Source organism: Pelobates fuscus, chromosome 7, assembly GCF_036172605.1.
Source record: "Pelobates fuscus isolate aPelFus1 chromosome 7, aPelFus1.pri, whole genome shotgun sequence".
NCBI lineage: Eukaryota > Metazoa > Chordata > Amphibia > Anura > Pelobatidae > Pelobates > Pelobates fuscus.
Window position 1 is genome coordinate 46,994,402 of NC_086323.1, and position 21,245 is coordinate 47,015,646.

At 41.0% G+C, this 21,245-nt stretch overlaps 1 protein-coding gene across 1 annotated transcript in view; it reads right to left on the reverse strand.

Moving 5' to 3' along the window:
* GLIS1 (GLIS family zinc finger 1) overlaps positions 1-21,245 on the reverse strand; it is a 77,225-nt gene that overhangs the window by 13,340 nt on the left and 42,640 nt on the right. Inside the window, exons 4-5 of the mRNA XM_063428094.1 lie at positions 8,694-8,855; positions 3,653-3,763 (exon numbers count right to left, since the gene is read on the reverse strand). Coding sequence (XP_063284164.1) covers positions 3,653-3,763; positions 8,694-8,855 — 273 coding nt within the window. The remainder of the gene's footprint in view (positions 1-3,652; positions 3,764-8,693; positions 8,856-21,245) is intronic.

Genomic DNA, 21,245 nt, shown 5'->3' on the forward strand with positions numbered 1-21,245 from the left:
TATTATTACATAAGATGTCTGTCATTTATAACAAGGTCGTGCAGACTCACAGAACTACATTCAGACAGCAGATTAGCAGCCCCCAACAATCTTCTCGAGCTACTATGAGGCTACTAAATTGGTTAATGGATTGCAGGGTAAAACTTACCAGAAAAGGTTAAATGATCTTAATGTCTATATCTTGGAGGAAAGAAGAAGCGGAGGGATATTATAGAAACATTTAAATACATAAAGGGAATCAACACCGTAAAGGGGGAGAGTATAATGAAAAGAAGAAGAACGAGCACAACAAGAGGACATAGTCTTAAATTAGAGGGGCAAAGGTTCAAAAATAATATCAGGAAGTATTATTTTACTGAGAGCCTGAAGTGGTAGAGGTTAACAGAGTAAAGGAGTTTAAACATGTATGGGATAGGCATAAGGCTATCCTAGATATAAGATGAAGCCAGGGACTAATGAGAGTATTTTGAGCAGACTAGATGGGTCGAATGGTTCTTATCTGCCATCACATTCTATGTTTCTATGTTTCTAGTCATGTAAACGCACCGACACACAATGAGTTTGCGTTTTGTCAGAGTCCCAATTGGAATAGAATTGGAAAATTCCCTAAACCCTAGACTCTTGTTGTGCTCTGAACGCTAAGGCTTCGGTTTAATATTTTGGGATGCACATTTGAAATGATTTAATATTTTATTGACACTTTTAAAATGAGATGCTATTTTGAAAAATGTTTCTAATATTTAGAAAAAACATTTTTTTATAAGTTTATCCAAAAATATTAAAACATTTAAAAAAAAAAAACAACTTATACAAATTATCCAGAAATATTAAAACTTTTTTTTACAAACTTATACAAATTAATATTTTTGTATAAATTTTTTAATTTGTTTAAAATTACTGGATAAACTTAGAATAAGATTTTTGTTTCCAAAATATTAAAATCTAAAATATATATATATATATATATATATATATATATATATATATATATATAAAAACCTAAATAATAAAGTAGCATATACAATTTACAATAGAATACACCCTGATATCTGCTTCTGATCACGGGAGGGGGGCAGCACAAAATTCTCTGAATTATCACTCAATAATCACTAATTGGCGAATAACTAACTTTTTGGGGGTTTTATAATTAATATTTATTTTTTTAAAAATAGCAATTATATATTAGCTGGTGTCCTATCCCATTACGTATGTTTAGTTATGTTGCAGGTCAGTATAAGGGGATGTTAGAAGATGAATAATATTTATTGCTGCCTCTCAGACTTCCGATTTACAAAAACATTTTTTTATACAAAAAGTGTGAACAATGGAATATGCTTCAGTGGCCCTATCATTGAAAAAAACATAAATAAAACAAAAACATAAATTAATGTTAAAACAATAACAGTATGTAACCAAGTTTTAAAAGGGCCCAGCTGTTTTAAATTATTTTATTGCGACATTTGCACATATATTTCCTGTCTGATGAGCTGAGAACTCCTCTCCCATATTTTTAAATCTTCTCAGCATGGTTTATAATTGCTGCAGAAAGCAGAAAATATGAGTGGGTTTATAACTTTATCCCAAAAAGGCAACCAGCACGAGTTACCTTGTATATATGTTGAAACAAATCCTGAAAAATACTAACTTTTGAACTGTTTACAAGAAAATGTCAGTGTAACATATGAACAGCTCTCATGCTCCATATTACTATTATTATTGATAAAGCTCCATTAAATCTATCTATCTATCTATCTATCTTATAAACAAAAAATTAGACGGAATATCTTACATATAAATAACAGTAGAAATTCTGGTGGTGTGAATATTATTCCTATAATAGGATAAAAAGCAAAGAAAACAAATAATGGTGCAGTATCGTTTGTACTGATGGGAGGAATTATATTATTCCCAATATGATCCCAATAAATTTGCACTCACAAACAAGGAGCCAATCAATATCCGGCTCAGATCATCAGCTTTGTGGGGTATCAGAGGTCCCACTCCCTCCTTTGTGTGTGCAGAGTCTTCCTTTAGTTGCAATAACAGGCATGCAATAGTAGTTAAAGTGCTTTATTCCATAAAGTGCACATAAGTGATAAAAGTAAATAAAAACCTTACAGTCTGTACTGGTTAGTCCTGGATAAAATAGCAATACGCGTTTCGCCTCTCTGGGAGGCTTCCTCAGTTGCTGAGGAAGCCTCCCAGAGAGGCGAAACGCGTATTGCTATTTTATCCAGGACTAACCAGTACAGACTGTAAGGTTTTTATTTACTTTTATCACTTATGTGCACTTTATGGAATAAAGCACTTTAACTACTATTGCATGCCTGTTATTGCAACTAAAGGAAGACTCTGCACACACAAAGGAGGGAGTGGGACCTCTGATACCCCACAAAGCTGATGATCTGAGCCGGATATTGATTGGCTCCTTGTTTGTGAGTGCAAATTTATTGGGATCATATTGGGAATAATATAATTCCTCCCATCAGTACAAACGATACTGCACCATTATTTGTTTTCTTTGCTTTTTATCCTATTATAGGAATAATATTCACACCACCAGAATTTCTACTGTTATTTATATGTAAGATATTCCGTCTAATTTTTTGTTTATATGATGCATTATTGGTGAAGGCTAAGGGGACCACACCTAGACGTTTGAGTATCTTACACACATACTTATCTCTCATTGAACACTTGCAAACCCTTATCTTTTGATACCTATCTATCTATCTATCTATCTATATCTTGACCAGAGTATGAGGTGACCTTAGGTGGCTGCCTAGAGCCCAAAGATGAGACAGGGGCCCCAGAACCCTGTATTTGCTTGGCACCATTAATTGTCCCTATGTGAAGAACGGAGGATGGTCCAAAACCAGTAACTTGCCTCGGACCCTGTAGGATCTTATCCCCTCTCTGATCTTGGCTGATTCAACTATCCAAAAATGCCGCACTGCAAGTGAATTCTCTTTTTGTTTGCTCCAGGTCCCCGATATAGAGCAGGAGAATTACACCCATAGCTCTAAGCCCCCATAAGTAACCCTCAAGTTTTTTGCTGACACTGCAGTCCAGTTGCCTTTTGGCTAAACCATTTTCAATCAAATCAAACTGTAGCAACTAGATCGATTAAAGAATATTAGGGACCCATTCAGCTCTGTGTGGATTCACTTCGGTAGATAGAGAAGAACTTTAACAGCAGAATTAAATGAGCCATTGAAAGTTAGAATTAAGTGGACAGATCCCATAGAAAATAAAGATGATTTTTTACAGTGTGCTAGCAAAATTGATATCAAATGCATATAGCAAAGTTTTCCAATGTTCGTTTAAATAGTACAAATATGGATCCCACACACTTTATATGATGTGGCAGTGTTCTGATTCACAGGCGCAACATGCATTACTTGGGGATGTGCTGTCCTTCCCTTGCAGGCAACTGCCGAAACACAATACAATCTTCGGGTAAGTGTATCTTTCCATGTATACCTTATTGAAGTGGATTTGTCATCCATTCTATTTGTGAATGACAGGTTCATTTTATAAACAGATAAGACTGTCTGGTGTTCTACGTATTAATCCAAAAGAGACAAAGGGTGATTCTACGTCTCTGAGAGCTTGCACTCCATTGATTGTCCTTACACTGGGGTGTTCTTACCGTAGTTCGCACATGCTGACCTTTAGCGGCATGGGCCTTGACATGTTTCCGCAGTGAGCTTGGATCGGTGTAACGTTTACAGCAGCCTGGAATTTGACAGGCGTATGGCTTCTGTATAGAAAGGAACCAAAGTGAGAGATCCTGACACAGCTAAGATATTAGTAAATAAATACAATAACCTGCAGTGTTTCACTTTGGGAACATAACTTGCCGAACCAAGGAAATCATTTGGACTTTAAAGTGTTTGAAGATGATCCTGTTGTGTTTTCAGCCAATACAAAACAATACAATACAATACTTATGATTGAAAAAGTGACTCTCCAAAGAATCTACTGGCTACGTTCTAGGTATAATTATGGTCTAGTGCAGGCTTCCCCAAACTCCGGCCCTCCAGATGTTGCTGAACTACAACTCCTATGATTCTCAGCCTATCTAATTCATTCATAGAATCATGGGAGTTGTAGTTCAGCAACATCTGGAGGGCAGGAGTTTGGGGAAGCCTGGTCTAGGGCCTCTCGAAATGTTGCAGGTTTCAAATAGCCTTAATTAACAATCACAAAATCAGATTAATTGAGAAGAACCAAAACCAACTTAGAATATATTCATTACAAATTACTGCGTGTTGCAAGTGCTGCCCAATATCTTTCAAATTGAATCTGTATCCTCAAGAGGCACGTGATCTGCTAGCTTGCACATGATCTATTGTGTAGAGGGGCTTGCTTTTCAGCTTTGGATAAACATTTGAGTATGGACAATGCTGATATGTTCGTCGTATCGATTCCTTCTAAAATGTCTCAAAAACGTTAATATACCTCTTGGTCTTTTTTTTCTCTCTCTATATAACACTTTTTCTTCAATAGTTGGTATCATAATAGGTGCTGAATTTCAAGTTGTTTCTACTCTTAAAGTGTGAATCGTCGGGGGGGCGGGGCCGGGCCGCCAAAATGGACGGTCGCAAGACAGACCAGCTCCGGCAAAAAGCCAAACAATTAAGCCATACAACATGATTTTGTACCTTCTGATGACCAGCAACAGCGGCCCTCGACAGGCAGAGTGCACTGGATCCAGGGTGAGGCTGGCTCACCAAGTATTAGTCCCCTGGAGGAGGAAGCTTCACTACCACGGTTGGGGCCTACTCCGGCGGTGAGTGGAGTGGACGGCCGCTGCCCCACTATCCCGCCTAAAGGTGCCCAGCCAAGGGCTCACGCCCTCGAGGAACCGTCCCTGTTCCCCCCCCCTCCGGACCGGTGGGGGTAATCCCGGTCCTCACCCCGAAGCCCAGACCTCCACAAAGCAAATAAGGCCTAGCAACACTGCCAAAACAACCCGCAACTCAGGTGATACACCTAAGATGGCAGAGGCTGCGTGCAACAGCACCCCACATCAACCGCAACCAACGCGGATTAGAAGCATCAATAACTGACACCCACACTGAACAGCGACAAGCTCCCATCCTGGAAACCTAACAGGACGCTTACCTCTGGAGCCTCGTCATAAGCTCTGGGCGCCGTGTGGGAGACGACCCGGCAACCGACGGCGGAGAAAGGGGCACAGCAGACCAGCGCCCGCCCAACAGCCGAGACCAACAACCATTACCCCGCGACGTGCCGCTCTCCAGTCCGGACCCATCGAGGCAACTGCTGCACAAGACTCATGGACTGTCGCGCAGCACCTACCAACCGACCCCGTGGGAGTCGCAATTATACCTGTCATAAAACACCAGCCTAACTAGCATTACTAATGTGTAGCAACAGGGGCTTAAGGGGTGACATTTTCATTCTCACGACTAAGGCATGTATCCAGCAACTAATAAACAGCATAGTACCCGCTTGTAATATCCTGTACCTACTATACCAAAAATGTGCACTGCTTAGTAACTACCCTATTTGTTATCTATGCCAAGCAGCTCAAGGAATGCCGTTGGGGTACCTGGAGCCAGTTTGTAATTACTCTATGCACACAAAAATAAAAAATTTAAAAAAAAAAAAAGTGTGAATCGTCTCTTCACCCTACTATATGGGCTGTTTGCTAATTTCCACAATCTGTTTACTTCCTGTGAGTTTACAGTGCGTGTTAATGCTTCATACTCTACAATATCTAAAAATTCTACACTCTTCTCTCTTATCCTTCCCACGTTATCAGTATAACGGTATACGGGCACACTATGGGTGCCAATTAGTCCCCCAGTTTGGGAGCACTCATAGACTCTTTTCTGCAATATAACTATACTGTGCTGTAATTATGTGACCGAGAGTGTATCTTTAACAATAAACACCTAGCATTACATTTTAGATAATTATTTTAGCTTATTTAGACAGATGCATACTTTGATACCCAGGTGAGTGGTGGTATTTCTTGGCCTGGGGAGCAATTAGAAGAGGATACCTTTTTTTAAGACCAAATCATAACACTCTCCCAACCCCTTTGATAATTATAGGGATTGCAGTCCCAGGCCAAATCATGATCCCCTGCATGTTTCTTGCCTGTCACCTCCCTCCTGTAGTACTGCTCCAATATAGAGGTTAACACACCTCCCATAGCATTAAATGAGCAGGAGAGTGTTGTGAAGCTGTAGACCCAACACCCTGTACACATGAATCCTGGAGGTTTTAAATGAAGCACATTTATTTCACTTTAAAAATACATAATGAGATACAAAAGTATTTTACTTTACCTTGCTGCGGTACATGCACATTTTAGACAGAGAAAGAAAAGAGAGAGGAAGAGACACATTTATATTAATATATAAACAGGATGATTTATGACAAACCTGAGGAAGGCTATATTTGGCCCCCCAGACAGATTTCAGTACAAACTAAACTAATGATTATAAGACACATTTTGCAATATAAGTATATATATATATATATATATATATATATATATATATATATATATATATATAATTTTTTAATAAAGCTTAGTTCTATATAAACACCATGGTCAAAATCTTCTGTATTTAAATTCACCAAAATAACGTTAGCTTAATTAAGCAGTTTTGGTGTATAGATCATGCTGTCAGGATTACTAGTTGATCCAGCACATAGGATTGTGTCACACTGAGGACTAATAGGTAACGTATTACCGGGCCGGACTTAACGTACCAAATATTAGCCAGGATACTTGCCGAGATCAGGGAACACAGAAAGAGACACAACGATAAGGGAAAGCCAGAAGTCAGGGATACCAGAATACAGGGAAGTCAAATGAAGCCAAAGTAAAAAACTAGAGTATAAACGCTCAGGAACACACTCCTGGACAACCACTAGGGAATCCACGACAGGGCAATGAGCTGAAGAGAGAGTTGAGCTTAAATACCTCTCTTGTGGATCCGATTGGCCGTAACCGGCCTTTGACCCCTGAACGTGCATGTGTGTGTCTTGCGTGACGACACCTGCACGTTGACATCTTCCATGCAGTGGGCGGACGTGGGGTTATAAATTAGTCTGGATCCGCAGCGGCCAGCGGCCATCAACATGCTGCAGGGGTCAGACACATTGTTGCATGACCGCTGAATGGCACTACCTCTGTTGACACATGCCTCTGTTGCCTAATTGCTCAATTCTCTGCCATTTAGGAATTAATTAACTGTTTATGCTGCCCCAGTCACACCTTTCCTAAACACTTCCTGTAAAGAGACATCTAATGTTTAAACTTTATTTATTGAACAGTCTGTTTAATTTAGAATTTCTTATTTACTACTGTGTTAATAGCCTTTTAGTACTTGCAGGAGCCTCCTCTGTGTGATTAAAGTTCAAGTTACAGAACAGGAGATACAATTGTCTAAAGTAAGTTAACATCTGATTGAAAATGAAACCATTATTTAATGCAGGTTGTGTTAGTCACAACCAGAGGAAGTGTGGCTAGGACTGCATGGACACAAACAAAAGTGATTTAACTCCTAATGGCAGTGAATTAAGCAGTGAGACTGCGGGGGGATCTATATGCAAAAAAATGCCTCATTAAGCAAAAGTTGTTTTGATGCCTATAGTGTCCCTTTAATTGGATATGATTAAGTGGAGAAAAATCATGTGAACAACTAATTTTCAAGCAACGTAATTCAGACAAAAACTATTGGGAGAAGATTGCATTAGCGTTAATGTGGTGGTGTTGTTCCCCCTACTGCTGATCCAAAATGCGAGTTTAACTATAAATCAATAAAGGTACTGTTTTTAAATTCAGTTTTTCATTGTTTTGGCAGTTTTTTGTCCCAATTGGTTTTGGGTGAAATATGTATTCTTTCTGATCAGGACTTATTATAGCACATACATCTTATTTCCCCTATGTTACAGGATTATAAAAAATCAAACTGAATATTAAATTTGTAATAAACAAAATATGTCAGTAAGTTTATTACTAAACAATGGCTATTTACTTATACAGAGAATTGTATACGGTAAGCTGAAAATGGATTGTGAAATTTAGCCCAGATTGACAGAGTTGAAAAAATAGCTCACTAAGAATTCACTGTTAATTGAAGAGAACCCGTTAATTTTCCCAGTAATTATCATCCAACATGTGAAATAGCCCAAGATGTGCATTATTGTTTTAAGGGGATGATTGTGAAAGGAACACGATTCTGGACATTTAAGCTGACTTAATGATGTAGTGTTGGCACTTTATTTGACAAAATATACCTGTAATTTAAAATGAAACTAACACTTACATTTCTGTAGTTTAAGATATATTGACATATTATGGTGAGTTTTTATAGTGCAAAGCTATATTATTCCTACACGTATTTAATCATTTTAAAACCCTATAAAGGGTATCATGAGAATCAAATTAAAGAAAGATACAGGTCCCCCACATTGGATGAAGTTGGCAGAGGAGGAACCCAACTTAGCACCACTGAAATCAGGTAGGTGTTTAAAGGGTTTTTACTTGCTATTGGGGGAGGTTAAGGGATAAGGACCTCTTTAGTGTTAGGAATACATGTTTATATTCCTAACACTAAAGTTTTCCTTTAAGTTCAAGTTGTGAGTGCACTCTAAATGCTACAATAATTCTCAGTCTGATGTTGTCACTGTCCATCTCTTACCGTGTCCTGGTGAGTCCGTTGATGTTTGGCTCGGTCGCTGGAATTACTGAACGCTTTATGACAACCTGGATGCTGACAGAGGTATGGCCTTTCACCTGTGTGACTCCTTAAATGGATCTTTAAGTTTTCAAGCCTGGAAAAGGCTTTGTTGCAACCTTCAAACTGCAATAAAATCAAGAGAATTCCGCCCAAAAATTCACTTTATTAGTAATTGCGTATTACTTTCTGCTTTACATTTTTAGTGTTTTACATATCTGTTTTATCATAGCCTGTATTTTAACAAGTTTGTTTTGTTTTTCATTTTCACCTGGTTATTTATAGAAATATATGGGAATTCAAAGCGAATTTCAAATTTATTTATTTTTGCACAAACTTTTTATTGAGTTTTTAAAATATAAGAACAGGGTTAGAAGGTTGCATACACAAGACTGTAAGTGGCATTTACACATACAATTGTTAGTGGCATCATGGGACAATTATGATAAGCGCATAGATTTATTTTTTTCTTTCCATATGTGGAAGGCCAGATTTCATCTCATCGAAAAATAGATTGACAACAAAACAATAATAACTAGCCTGCACTTCCACTAAAGGATGGGGAAGTATACAGAAAAGACAAAGAGGGAAGGTGGAACATGGTTATCTCAGTAGCGTCCGACATCGCAAGATCAGTAGTGAAACAAATACCAAAAGCAGACTGTCCTTTGGGTAAGTAAGTGGCCCTGCCGATTCCTGCATCCAGCATGGAAAGATAGTGCCCCCTAGACTTTCTCAAGGCTAAATTATGTATTTCAGTGGGACAATCATTCAACAAAGACCATGTGTGTTGTGTTTTTCCTCCATACCGCTTTGTTTCTGTGGTCTGTGGCTAATTGAGGTCACCTCAACCTGTAATTTCCAATGGTCAATTTCCCAAAGTGGGTGGAAGTTTTAACCTAATTGGTGAAATAGCTGATCCATGGTTGGCATGCGTCCCGAAAGGACTTGCGCTGCGTGGTAGATTCTATGGACTTACTCACATAGTGAATTTTAATCCAAACTTAGAGAATGTTTCCAGTTCAGTTTTTTTGGCCTGATTTCACTTTGAATTTGCAAAAAAAAAAAAAAAACACACTGCAACTTTAATCTGCCCATTAGCTATCTTTACTGGAGTCAAGTGTGTACTAGAGGTAAATAAGAGAAAAAACACACTTACCTCTAGTACACTCCAGGTAATTAGGCCAAGTTTGCATCCTGGACAGACAAACTAATCAGTAAGTGTCCTTGGGCACTGCACCTAATGATATATTGTACAGCGCTAAGGAATAAAATTCTGATAGATCGTGAGCTCACCGCTTTCTTTAATTGCAAAAAGCTGTGTGGTTCTTTAATGGCAAAATGCTGTGGAATATCTTGGCGCTAAAGAACTATAGAAATAATAATAATAATCTTGCCAAAATGCCATGGGTTTGCATGTGCTATGTGCACAGAACAATATGATTTACATTGGATACTTTGCTTAATGCCATTAAAGAAAATAAAAATAAAGGTTTTCTTTAAAACAAGGGACCTTGTAATTACCTATGTGCAAGCACATATTTAACATATAAAACATCATTTTCAAGAGAAAGAGTAAAGGCAAAGGAAGCGGGGCCTTCCAGCAGAGGGAGCTATGGTAGAGTTAAAGAATGCTTCAGAGAGAGTCATATGTCTTATTCACTCGTTTGAATCAGTAATGGAGTGTCCTATGACCTGTCCATGGTATCTTCAACGGTGCTGGGATTTTAGGAATTAGTTTGGACTAAATCATGGCTGATGGATTTATCAAATATCCCCTTCTGTCATTTTATGTTATGATTACAAGGTATGGCATGATATGTGCATTATCTGTGGCAAAGGTACCTTGGAAAACAAGTATTGCTCTCTGTCCACAATGCCCAATGATTATCAAAAAGCCCAAGCAGTACAATTAACCCGTGGGCTGAGAAGAGATATAAATGAATACTAACTGACCAACTGACCACAAAAGGAACCAATAAACAAAAAAGGTCCCTCTTGTACATTGTGAGACCTCTGTAGATACGTTTCTATTATGCCACTCTGCTCCTTGTGTGCATTAAGCTGCTAGAACATTTAGTCTCTGGGTACCCAGTCTGAGAGTACTCATTACACAACCCGTAGACATCAAATATTAATTGCCTGTAGGCTGTACTGTCCCTATACTATACTGCCCCTAGACTAGAATGGTGCATGCCCTTTACTGGAGGTGTCATGAGTATTAACCCCATGACTGTGTGTTTATATGTCAGCATAATCTCCGATTAAACGTGATTAATATACTTATCACCATGAAGCTGCCTAGCAACATGCACACCATAACGAGACCCAGTAGGCTCTTGTCCCTTTGTATTTTACCAGCGATAATATGATACAAAGCATGGATATAGCATATAAATGCCATACATTCCACAGAGTTGCCTAACACATGCATACAAGCTGCCTTCTATAATAAGAGCCATTTAATTAAATCCACTTGGGAATGTGAAAATTTGCCAGATTAAAAATAATCCTAAAAAGGAAAGGTCTTCAATCCAAATCACAATTTACTAATAACATATGATGCATATTGAGAGCAAGGCGTGCAGTAAGTGAAACACACAAGTTTCCAATTTAATGTATATTCCAGTTAACTATTATCATGTGGACAACGGACCAAGCTAGCGATAACATGGTATATAGAACATGTCATAATCTGTCCATGAAAAACTAATGTATCACAATTTTCCTGACGTAGTTCTCAGAGGATGACAGATTAATCGCTTAAATAAGCTTTTCTTATATACTGACAACACAATCACAATACAATTTGGAACAGAATCAATAATACTTGACCTTTCAATTCACTAAGTAAGCATTAAGGGGAACCTATAGTCTTTAAAATAGCAACTGTTATTTCGGGACTATAGGTTCCCTTTTGTCCACCCCCTTTGCTGCTAAAACTTAAAGTTTAGAACACATTACTTACCTTGTTTGCAGTACTGAGGCTCCTCTGCTCAAATCGCCTGCTCCACCTTGAAGACGTCAGAATGCTCCTCCAATCCATTGCTTCTAATAAAAAAGCAATGTATTGGAGGTACACATGCAATGCCAAACACTGCGCTCCACCAATCCATTGCAGCTATCAGCAACATTTGATTCCCTGGCTGAGTTTTACTTGGTTTGGTGGATAAAATGACTATATTGGCTGATACGAAGACAGAAAGATAAGATTTAATTTTATTTACTGTATGTGGGTATAATGCGTAAATGCCGACATTCTTTTTACATTTTAGTAAGATGCACTGCTCATAATGCCTTCAGGGTCCTACAAATACTTTTAAGCAGGGTATTTGACCATTTTTATTTATCTATTTTTGTCACACCTGCTGTATGTATGAAAAATTGCAATTTTGCAGTAATACGAATATTTCAGACCCTGTGTGAAATATTGTAAGATGAAGGACACTGAATACTGCCTAAAGCTTTATAATTTCCAAATATTTTTATGAAGATTGAACGAATACAAGAAAAAAATGCATTGACATCATTTTATTGTCTAAGTTAGTCCCTGAGGAGGCAGGCAAAGCTAGCTGGATCAAGGAGCATGTGTGAGTGTGGGGTGTGTGTAGGAAAGAGTGATAGGGTGGGGCTGGGTTTAGTCAGCAGTAAGTGATTGGCAGGGTCAGGGATATAAATAGGAGACATGTTCTGTACTTCCCCCATGCCTTTTTATAATCGGCTAGGACAGGGGCGGACTGACCGGTCGGGCACTTCGGACATCGCCCTGGGTGCCACTGGGTGGGGGGTGCCATGACCCTGGTGTGGGGGCTGTGTGAGCAGTGGCCGCACAGTGCCCCATGGTAGTTAGGGTGCCGTGCGGCCAGAACAGCTCTCACACGCAAAGAGCAGCTGAACTGGCCGCACGGAAGGAAAGTGGGGGCGGGGCTAAGCAGAATCGGGGGCTGGGCCAAATCGGCAGCGGGGTCGGGGCTTAATATGGCCCTTACCCGCTGCTGTTACTGCTGCACATGGAGGTGCAGCAAGAAGACATCCCTGCCTCTCCACCTAACAGGCTCCAGGAGGACTCCAGTGAATCCACTCCTCCTCCAGCTCCTGTCTGTAAGTAATAGTGTGTGTGTGACTGTGTCTGTAAAACTGTCTTCCTGTAACTATGTTTGTGTGTGTGTGTCTGCATGCCTGTAACTGTGTTTGTTTGTGTGTGTGTGTGTGTGTGTCTGCATGCCTGTAACTGTGTTTTTGTGTATGTGTGTGTGTGTGTGTCTGCATGCCTGTAACTGTGTTTGTGTGTGTGTGTGTCTGCATGCCTGTAACTGTGTTTGTGTGTGTGTGTGTCTGCATGCTTGTAACTGTGTTTGTGTGTGTGTGTGTCTGCATGCCTGTAACTGTGTTTGTGTGTGTGTCTGCATGCCTGTAACTGTGTTTTTGTGTGTGTGTGTCTGCATGTCTGTAACTGTTTGTGTGTGTGTGTGTCTGCATGCCTGTAACTGTGTTTGTGTGTGTGTGTGTCTGCATGCCTGTAACTGTGTGTGTGTGTGTGTCTGTCTGCCTGTAACAGTGTCTGTCTGCCTGTAACTGTGTGTGTGTGTCTGTCTGCCTGTAACTGTGTGTGTGTGACTGCATGCCTGTAACTGTGTATGATTGTGTGTGTGTGTGTGTGTGTGTGTGTCTGTCTGCCTATAACGGTGTGTGTGTGTGTGTGTCTGTCTGCCTGTAACGGTGTGTGTTTCTGCCTGTGATGATGTTGCCTGTAACTGTGTGTGTGACTGTAACTGTGTATGTGTGTGTGACTGTGTGTGTGTGTGACTGTATATGTGACTGTCTGCCAATAACTGTGTGTGTGACTGCCTGGCTATGACTTTGTGTGACTACCTGTAACTGACTGTGTGTGTAACTGCCTGCCTATAACTGTGTGTGTGACTGTCTGCATGTGACTATGTATGTGTGACTGTCTGCCTGTGACTGTATGATGTTGCCTGTAACCGTGTGTGACTATCTGTCTGTGGCTGTGTGCATGTGACTGTCTGCTGCTGCCTTTTACTGTGTGTGTGTGACTGTCTGCCTGTAAGCATGTGTGTGTGAATGTCTGCCTGTAACTGTGTGCATGACTGTCTCTGACTGTATGTGTGACTGTCTGCCTGTAACTGTGTGTGTGTGTGACTGTCTGCCTGTAACTGTGTGTGTGTGTGTGTGTGACTGTCTGCCTGTAACTGTGTGTGTGTGTGACTGTCTGCCTGTAAATGTGTGTGTGGGGCTGCAGGGATTTTGGGACAGGAGTCTTTATAAGGGGATTTGTAGATGGGGGTTGCAGGGGTTTTGTAGACGGGGGCAGTACAGGATTTGTAGATGGGGCAGGACAGGGGTTTTGTAGGAGGGGGTGGGGCACACAAGGGTTTTGTAGAAGGGGGCTGGCAGCGGTTTTGCAAAGTTTCCAGATTTGTTCAATACATAAAAAAAAAAAAAGGAAAACATTTAAAACAATGTTACAGGTTTTTTGTTTGTTTTTTGGCGGGGAGGGGGGGGGAAGAGAGGGGCGGGTGAGGGGGTGCCAAGCCCAGGATCCGCCCCGGGTGCCAAATGCTCTAGGTACGCCCCTGAGTACCGCTATATATATATATGCCTCTGCGGGCCCAGGATATACTTACCTTCCCCTCCAGCACTCTCGCGAGCCACAGCAGTAAGCGTTGCCGCGGGTTGCCGTAACAACGCTCCGCGGCACGCAATGCATGCTGGGCTCATTAAAGAGCACTGGCTGCAGGAGGGGGAAGATGTCTGCTGGGTCCCTCTATGCTGGCCCATAAAGCTGAGCCACCGGACCACCAGGGAATCTACTGTCCCCCTCCCTGGCTACAGGGGGAAATACATTTTTTTAAAAATATATATATAAAAATTCAACCCAAGCAGAATTTGTCACACATCCACCACACACATACATCAAACATACAAAATGCATCCACTACACAACCATACACATCATCCACTACACAACCACACACATCATCCACTACACAACCACACACATCATCCACTACACAAACACACACACATCATCCACTACACAACCACACACATCATCCACTACACAACCATACACATCATCCACTACACAACCATACACATCATCCACTACACAACCATACACATCATCCACTACACAACCATACACATCATCCACTACACAACCACACACATCATCCACTACACAAATACACACACATCATCCACTACACAACCATACACATCATCCACTACACAACCACACACATCATCCACTACACAACCATACACATCATCCACTACACAACCACACACATCATCCACTACACAAATACACACACATCATCCACTACACAAATACACACACATCATCCACTACACAACCACACACATCATCCACTACACAACCATGCACATCATCCACTACACAACCACACACATCATCCACTACACAAATACACACACATCATCCACTACACAACCACACACATCATCCACTACACAAATACACACACATCATCCATTACACAACCACACACATCATCCACTACACAACCATACACATCATCCACTACACAACCACACACATCATCCACTACACAAATACACATCATCCACTACACAACCACATACATCATCCACCACATAAACACACAAACTGCATCCACTACACAACCACACACTACAGTGTCCACCATCCCTGGCTACAGGTAAGAGGCAGGGAGGGAGAAATACATTTTTTTTTAAAATTATAAAAATTAAACAGCTAAAAAATACACACACGCAGCATCCACTACACAAACACACACGCAGCATTCACTACACACACACACATCATCCACTAGACAAACACACAGCATTCACTACACAAACACACACATCATCCACTACACAAATACACACACAGTATCCACTACAAACACACACACACACACACAGTATCCACTACACAAACACACACAGTATCCACTACACAAACACACACACAGCACTCACTACACAAACACACACACATAATTCACTACACACTACATCCACTACACAAACACACACTCTGCATTCACTATACACACACAATTCATTCACTCTACACACACTCTCTATCCACTACACAAACATTCAATCTGAATCCACTATAAACACTGTATCCACTTTACTCATGCATTTTGCATCCACTACACACATTCTACAGCCACTATACACACACAACCAAATTCAGTACACACACACACACACACTTCATCCTTGTGGGTGGACTCAAGATGGGTTATGTGGGCTGACTTGGGGGCGGGCCATGTGGGCAGGCCCCGGAGGCCCAGACCTTGAGCTGCGTCAGGGGCCCCAACATTTCTGGTGGCTGCCCTGCCTGCCGCGCCAGTGCACTGTGCGTGCAGCCATGCACATAACAGAATGTGCACTGACTACAGAGTTATTTTCAACCGGCTATCGGGGCACGGCAGCCGGCACTACTTACCTCAGCATAGGAGGAGGGGCCCGGTCCTGGGTTTCCATGGAGTCCTGTACATCATGCCACCCGCACAATCCGGATTTCATTGTATTCCGCACACTGCCTTACAAAGCCCAAAAAACTGGGCTTGGCCACACCTTGTCAGCCATCTTTAGAGGCCAGCCAGCCAGCCCCCAGTCCACAGGCCAGCCCAAAGGCCACCAGCCAGCCAGTCCACAGGCCAGCCAGGCCAGTAGCCAGCCAGCTAGCCAACAGGCCAGCAAGCCAACCAGCCAGCCCACAGGCCACCAGTTAGCCAGCCCACAGGCCAGCAGCCAGCCAGCCCACAGACCTACAGCAAGCCACAGGTTTACAGCCAGCAAGCCCACAGCCTGCCAGCCGTAGCCAGCAAGCCACAGCCTGCCAGCCAGCAGTAGCCAGCAAGCCCACAGCCTGCCGGCAGTAGCCAGCAAGCCCACAGCCTGCCAGCAAGCCACAGCCTGCCAGTCGCAGCCAGCAAGCCCACAGCCTGCCAGCCGTAACCAGAAAGCCCACAGACTGCCAGCCAGCAACAGTAATTAAGGTGAGAGGAGCCAACTTGGCCTAGGTATCAGCGTGCTATGCTGTGTTGCTATATTGTGAATAAGAACCAGAGTGTTGGAAAGACATCCCTCCAGGCCCCATTAGACGTCTCTAATGGGGCCTGGAGGATATTTTTTCGAACACTCTATCTAAAGGACACTGAGATAGCCTCTGCTAGAAAGACCCCCCCCCCCCCCTTCATGGCCCATAACCCCTTAATTGTAGTCTCTACTGGGGCCTGGAGGCGACTTTCTAACAGAGGCTCTCTAATGGACGCTGAGATGGCCTCTGTTAGAAAGACCCCCTTCCAAGCCTATTAGACTCCATTGTAGTCTCTAATGGGGCCTTGAGGGGGTTCTTTCTAACACACTCTCTAAAGGACACTGAAATGGCCTCTGCTAGAAAGACCCCCCTCCATGGCCCATTAGCCCTCAATTGTAGTCTCTACTGGGGGCCTTGAGGGGATTATTGTTATTTATTTTGCACAGTTTGTTTTTTACATTTGTTAATTATATTGCACTTGTTTAGAATTTATTGCACTTTTGTTCCTTGTGTCTAAAGATTGTGTAGGGTGTGGCTGGAGGCGGGACCAGGGTGGGGCTTGCTGCGAAGCATGGGTGAGGCCTGTAAGGGGGCCCTTGATTTATTTTGCCCGGGGGCCCTGAGGGTTCTCAGTCCGCCCCTGGGCTAGGAATTGTTCCCCTCCTTTAGTTAGGTTGTTGCATCGTTTATGTTTCACTGTTTTTCTCACTTGCCTTTCGTCACAGCAGGCGGGTGGATGTCCTTGCCTATCATGGGTTGGACTGGGGGAGTCCAACGGGTGTGAAGGAAAGTGGGGCCGATCCCTCCCCTAGCCTCGGTAAAGTAAAGGTCAGCTAGTGGTTAGCATGGTGTTGGTGGAAGGCCGGGTTTTGTGGCCAGTGTTGGTTGGGACGAGGTGGAGGGCAAGTGCCCAGGTGAGTTCCGAGGTCATGGATATACCCCCATCACGTCACCCAATGTTAAAAATCAGCTTGCTCCATGTAATAATGACCTTAACATATGGTGATAATATTATAGCAGGTTATGAGTACCAGCCTTTAACTAAATCGACTTGGCACATAGCTTTTAGCTAACCAGTATGCATATGGTAGATGAGGATATTGCTTTTGCTTAAGATAAGTATGTGGATCAACGCATCTCTGGTCTGCTGTATAATTCCATGTCTTACTAAAATAGGTGTACCAAAAGACCTTAATTTAGACCTACTTCACCAAAGTCAAAAGGGCTCCATAACCAGATTGCCACACTATATCAAGGATACCAGCATGTCAGCGCCTTAGCTGATACAAATATATGCTACCCAACACCATAATTCCCTCAACACATGCTAAGCAGTTAGGCCAGAGGGCGAATGTAATCCAAGCTTAACATGTGGCCGCAAATTTCTCTTTATTTTCTGGATTGAGTTTTAAGCACGCAGAAGATCTGTATTACTAGTACCGTTAATTAACAGCACCATAAGCTCCCATACTCTGTTGTCCCTAGCATTATTGTTATGTATTAGTAAATAGCCGTTAATCAAACCAGAACAAGTTATTTCTGTATAGTGCACTGGGCCGACATTGGTTAAATGCAACTGATCTAATAATGCCTATAAATGTAGCTCTTTGTGCCTCTGCGCAGGCAACCAAATGCAAAAAAAAAAAAAAAAAATAGACGTCAAATTAAAACTGAACTCGGGGGGGGAAGATGAATCGGGTCCTTGGTCTACCTCCACTCGGCGCATTTCTTTTCTTTTTCATTTGATGTAATTTTTATTATGCTTTTGTTACTTGTATTACTTTACAGAGGGGGTAGTAAATGCATGGAATAGCTTTCCAGCTGAAGTGGTAGAGGTTTACACAGTGTTTATGCATGCATGGGATAGACATAAGGTTATCCTAACTATAAGATAAGGCCAAGGACTAATGAGAGTATTTAGAAAGTTGGCCAAACTAGATGGGAGAAACAGTTCTTATCTGCCGTCACATTCTATGTTTCTGCGTTGTTCTATATATTTTTATTTTTCAGTAAGACTCAACCACACTGTTAGTCTCGTCCCGGAAAGGCTAAGTATCAGAACATAAAAAGTATAACCTATAATGCTATTTATTAGTTATGTTAGCACAATTGTAGAGGACATCAGGAAGAAGGTAGCATATGTTGAGCATATTTACAGACATGTTTGTAATTTACTGTGTACGTTTTATAGTAGGCAAATATACAAAAATATGTAAACAACGCTACAACTACTTGTATTTATCTGCTTGTCCATAAAGAGAGTTAAAGAAAAACTGATCTAATAGCTCAAGTCTTTATTATTAACCATGTGATTTCATGACTGATAATCTGAGATTGTAAATTTGACAATAAACCAAAATATCAACTCACAGTTTTTGTGGTGTTTGTTTGTAGTGTTTGTTCTCCTTAAGTGCAAAACATTTGTTTGGAGTATCAGTTAATTCGTTGGAAATTAGTTTATCCTTAAGTCCATTTTCATGTTGAATTTGGTAAGTGTTCAATGATGTTAATGCATTAATAATTCTTATGGGAATGTTGATCAATACATTTTGACTGTTCAATACATGGCTGACATAATAGTAAATGTGTTTTTGCAATAATTAAATTATCATCCCATTGGCATCACTAAGTGCTTATCATCAGTATTTAAAATGCAGATATTTATCTCTTACCATGGAATGTAATCGACCCCAAAAAATGTCAATTAATTTTACCAGGTTTTAAAAGGGGTTCTGCCAATCAATTAAGAACACCCAATAGGTTAGAAATGAAGTGGATGTTTTTCTTGGGATATACAGTAGACGCAACTTGTGTATAGCTACATCAACCGGTATGGCCATCACAGAATTCTTCAGACTCACGTTAGTCCATTGGTATCCCAGCTAGTTGGCTATTCGGTAAGATAACGAACAAAGCCTCACGTTGCACAAGAGCACTGAAAATCTTCTGTAAATCTTCATGCTATTAAAATTGTATGGGGTTAAGGACTAGACTCTGGAGACCTGGTAGACCGGGTCATTAAATTTAGTAGTATTTCCTTGTTTTGCTGATGGTTCTTGTACATATACCTTATGTATATTGTAACATATGTTTTCCATTTTCATTTATTTCAACAAAGTTATACAATTTAAAACATTGTCAGTTACGCAATTGTGAAATAAATGTAGTCTCTACCAAGTAAACACCAAATTGTGAAAGGATTAATGAGTTAGAATGTAGACTCATGAATATTTTTTTTTTTATTCTTGTTTCTTTTAGTTTTCCACTGTTTCTGTGAGTTTCTGTGTCATTAGGATTCTGCATTGTTTCATTATATGTTTAGTTTGTGTGTTTTAATTTACTAACAATTTATTCTAGTTTGATTTGAAATAGTCGGCAACAGTTTGCAAAGGGTGTATTAATCTGGTGATTGTATTACTGCTGTTGATTAATTTTCCTTCACTTTAAAATGTATGCACACATTTTGTTCTGGTTATTTATTTGCATCACCACTCGCTCTCAATTACAGGATTCACTGCATATCATAAAATGCTGTTAGATAAAGGGACACTTTATGCACCCAGACCACTTCATCTCAATCAGGTGGCTAGGTGCAGTGTCCCTGTCCCCTTAATCCTGCAATGTAAACATCACAATGTAAACATCATTAGAGTCACCAAAACAACTTTAGCTTAAAGGGACACTATAGACACCAGAACAACTACAGCTTATTGAATTTGTTCTGGTGAGTAGAATCATTCCCTTCAGGCTTTTTGCTGTATACACTGTCATTTCAGAGAAAATGCAGTGTTTACATTACAGCCTAGTGATAACATCACTGGCCACTCCTCAGATGTCTGTTAGAGATCCTTCCTGGGTCATGGCTGCCTAAAATGCATCCAAACATTCAGTATCTCCTCCCTCTGCATGCAGACACCGACCTTTCCTCATAGAGATTCATTGATTCAATTCATCTCTATTAGGAGATGCTGATTGGCCAGGGCTGTGTTTGAATTGTGCTGGCTCTGCCCCTGATCTGCCTCATTGTCAGTCTCAGCCAATCCTATGGGGAAGCATTGTGATTGGATCAGTCCACCTCTTCTGATGATGTCAGAGGAAGTTCACAGGCAGAGGCAGCAGCTTCAGACTTGAATACAAGTAAGAATTTACTATATTTAGGGAGGCAAAGGGGGCCAAGGGGGCTAGATAGTGGTTTTAACACTATAGGGTCAGGAATACATGTTTAATGAATCAGTTTTGGTGTATAGATCATGTCCCTGCAGTCTCGCTGCTTAATTCTTTGCCATTTAGGAGTTAATTATCTTTGTTTATGCAGCCCTAGCCACTGTATGTGACTTACATAGCCTTCCAAAACACTTCCTGTAAAGAGTCATCTAATGTTTACACTTCCTTTATTGTAAATTCTGTTTAATTTAGAACTTCTTATCTCCTGCTCTGTAAACAGCTTG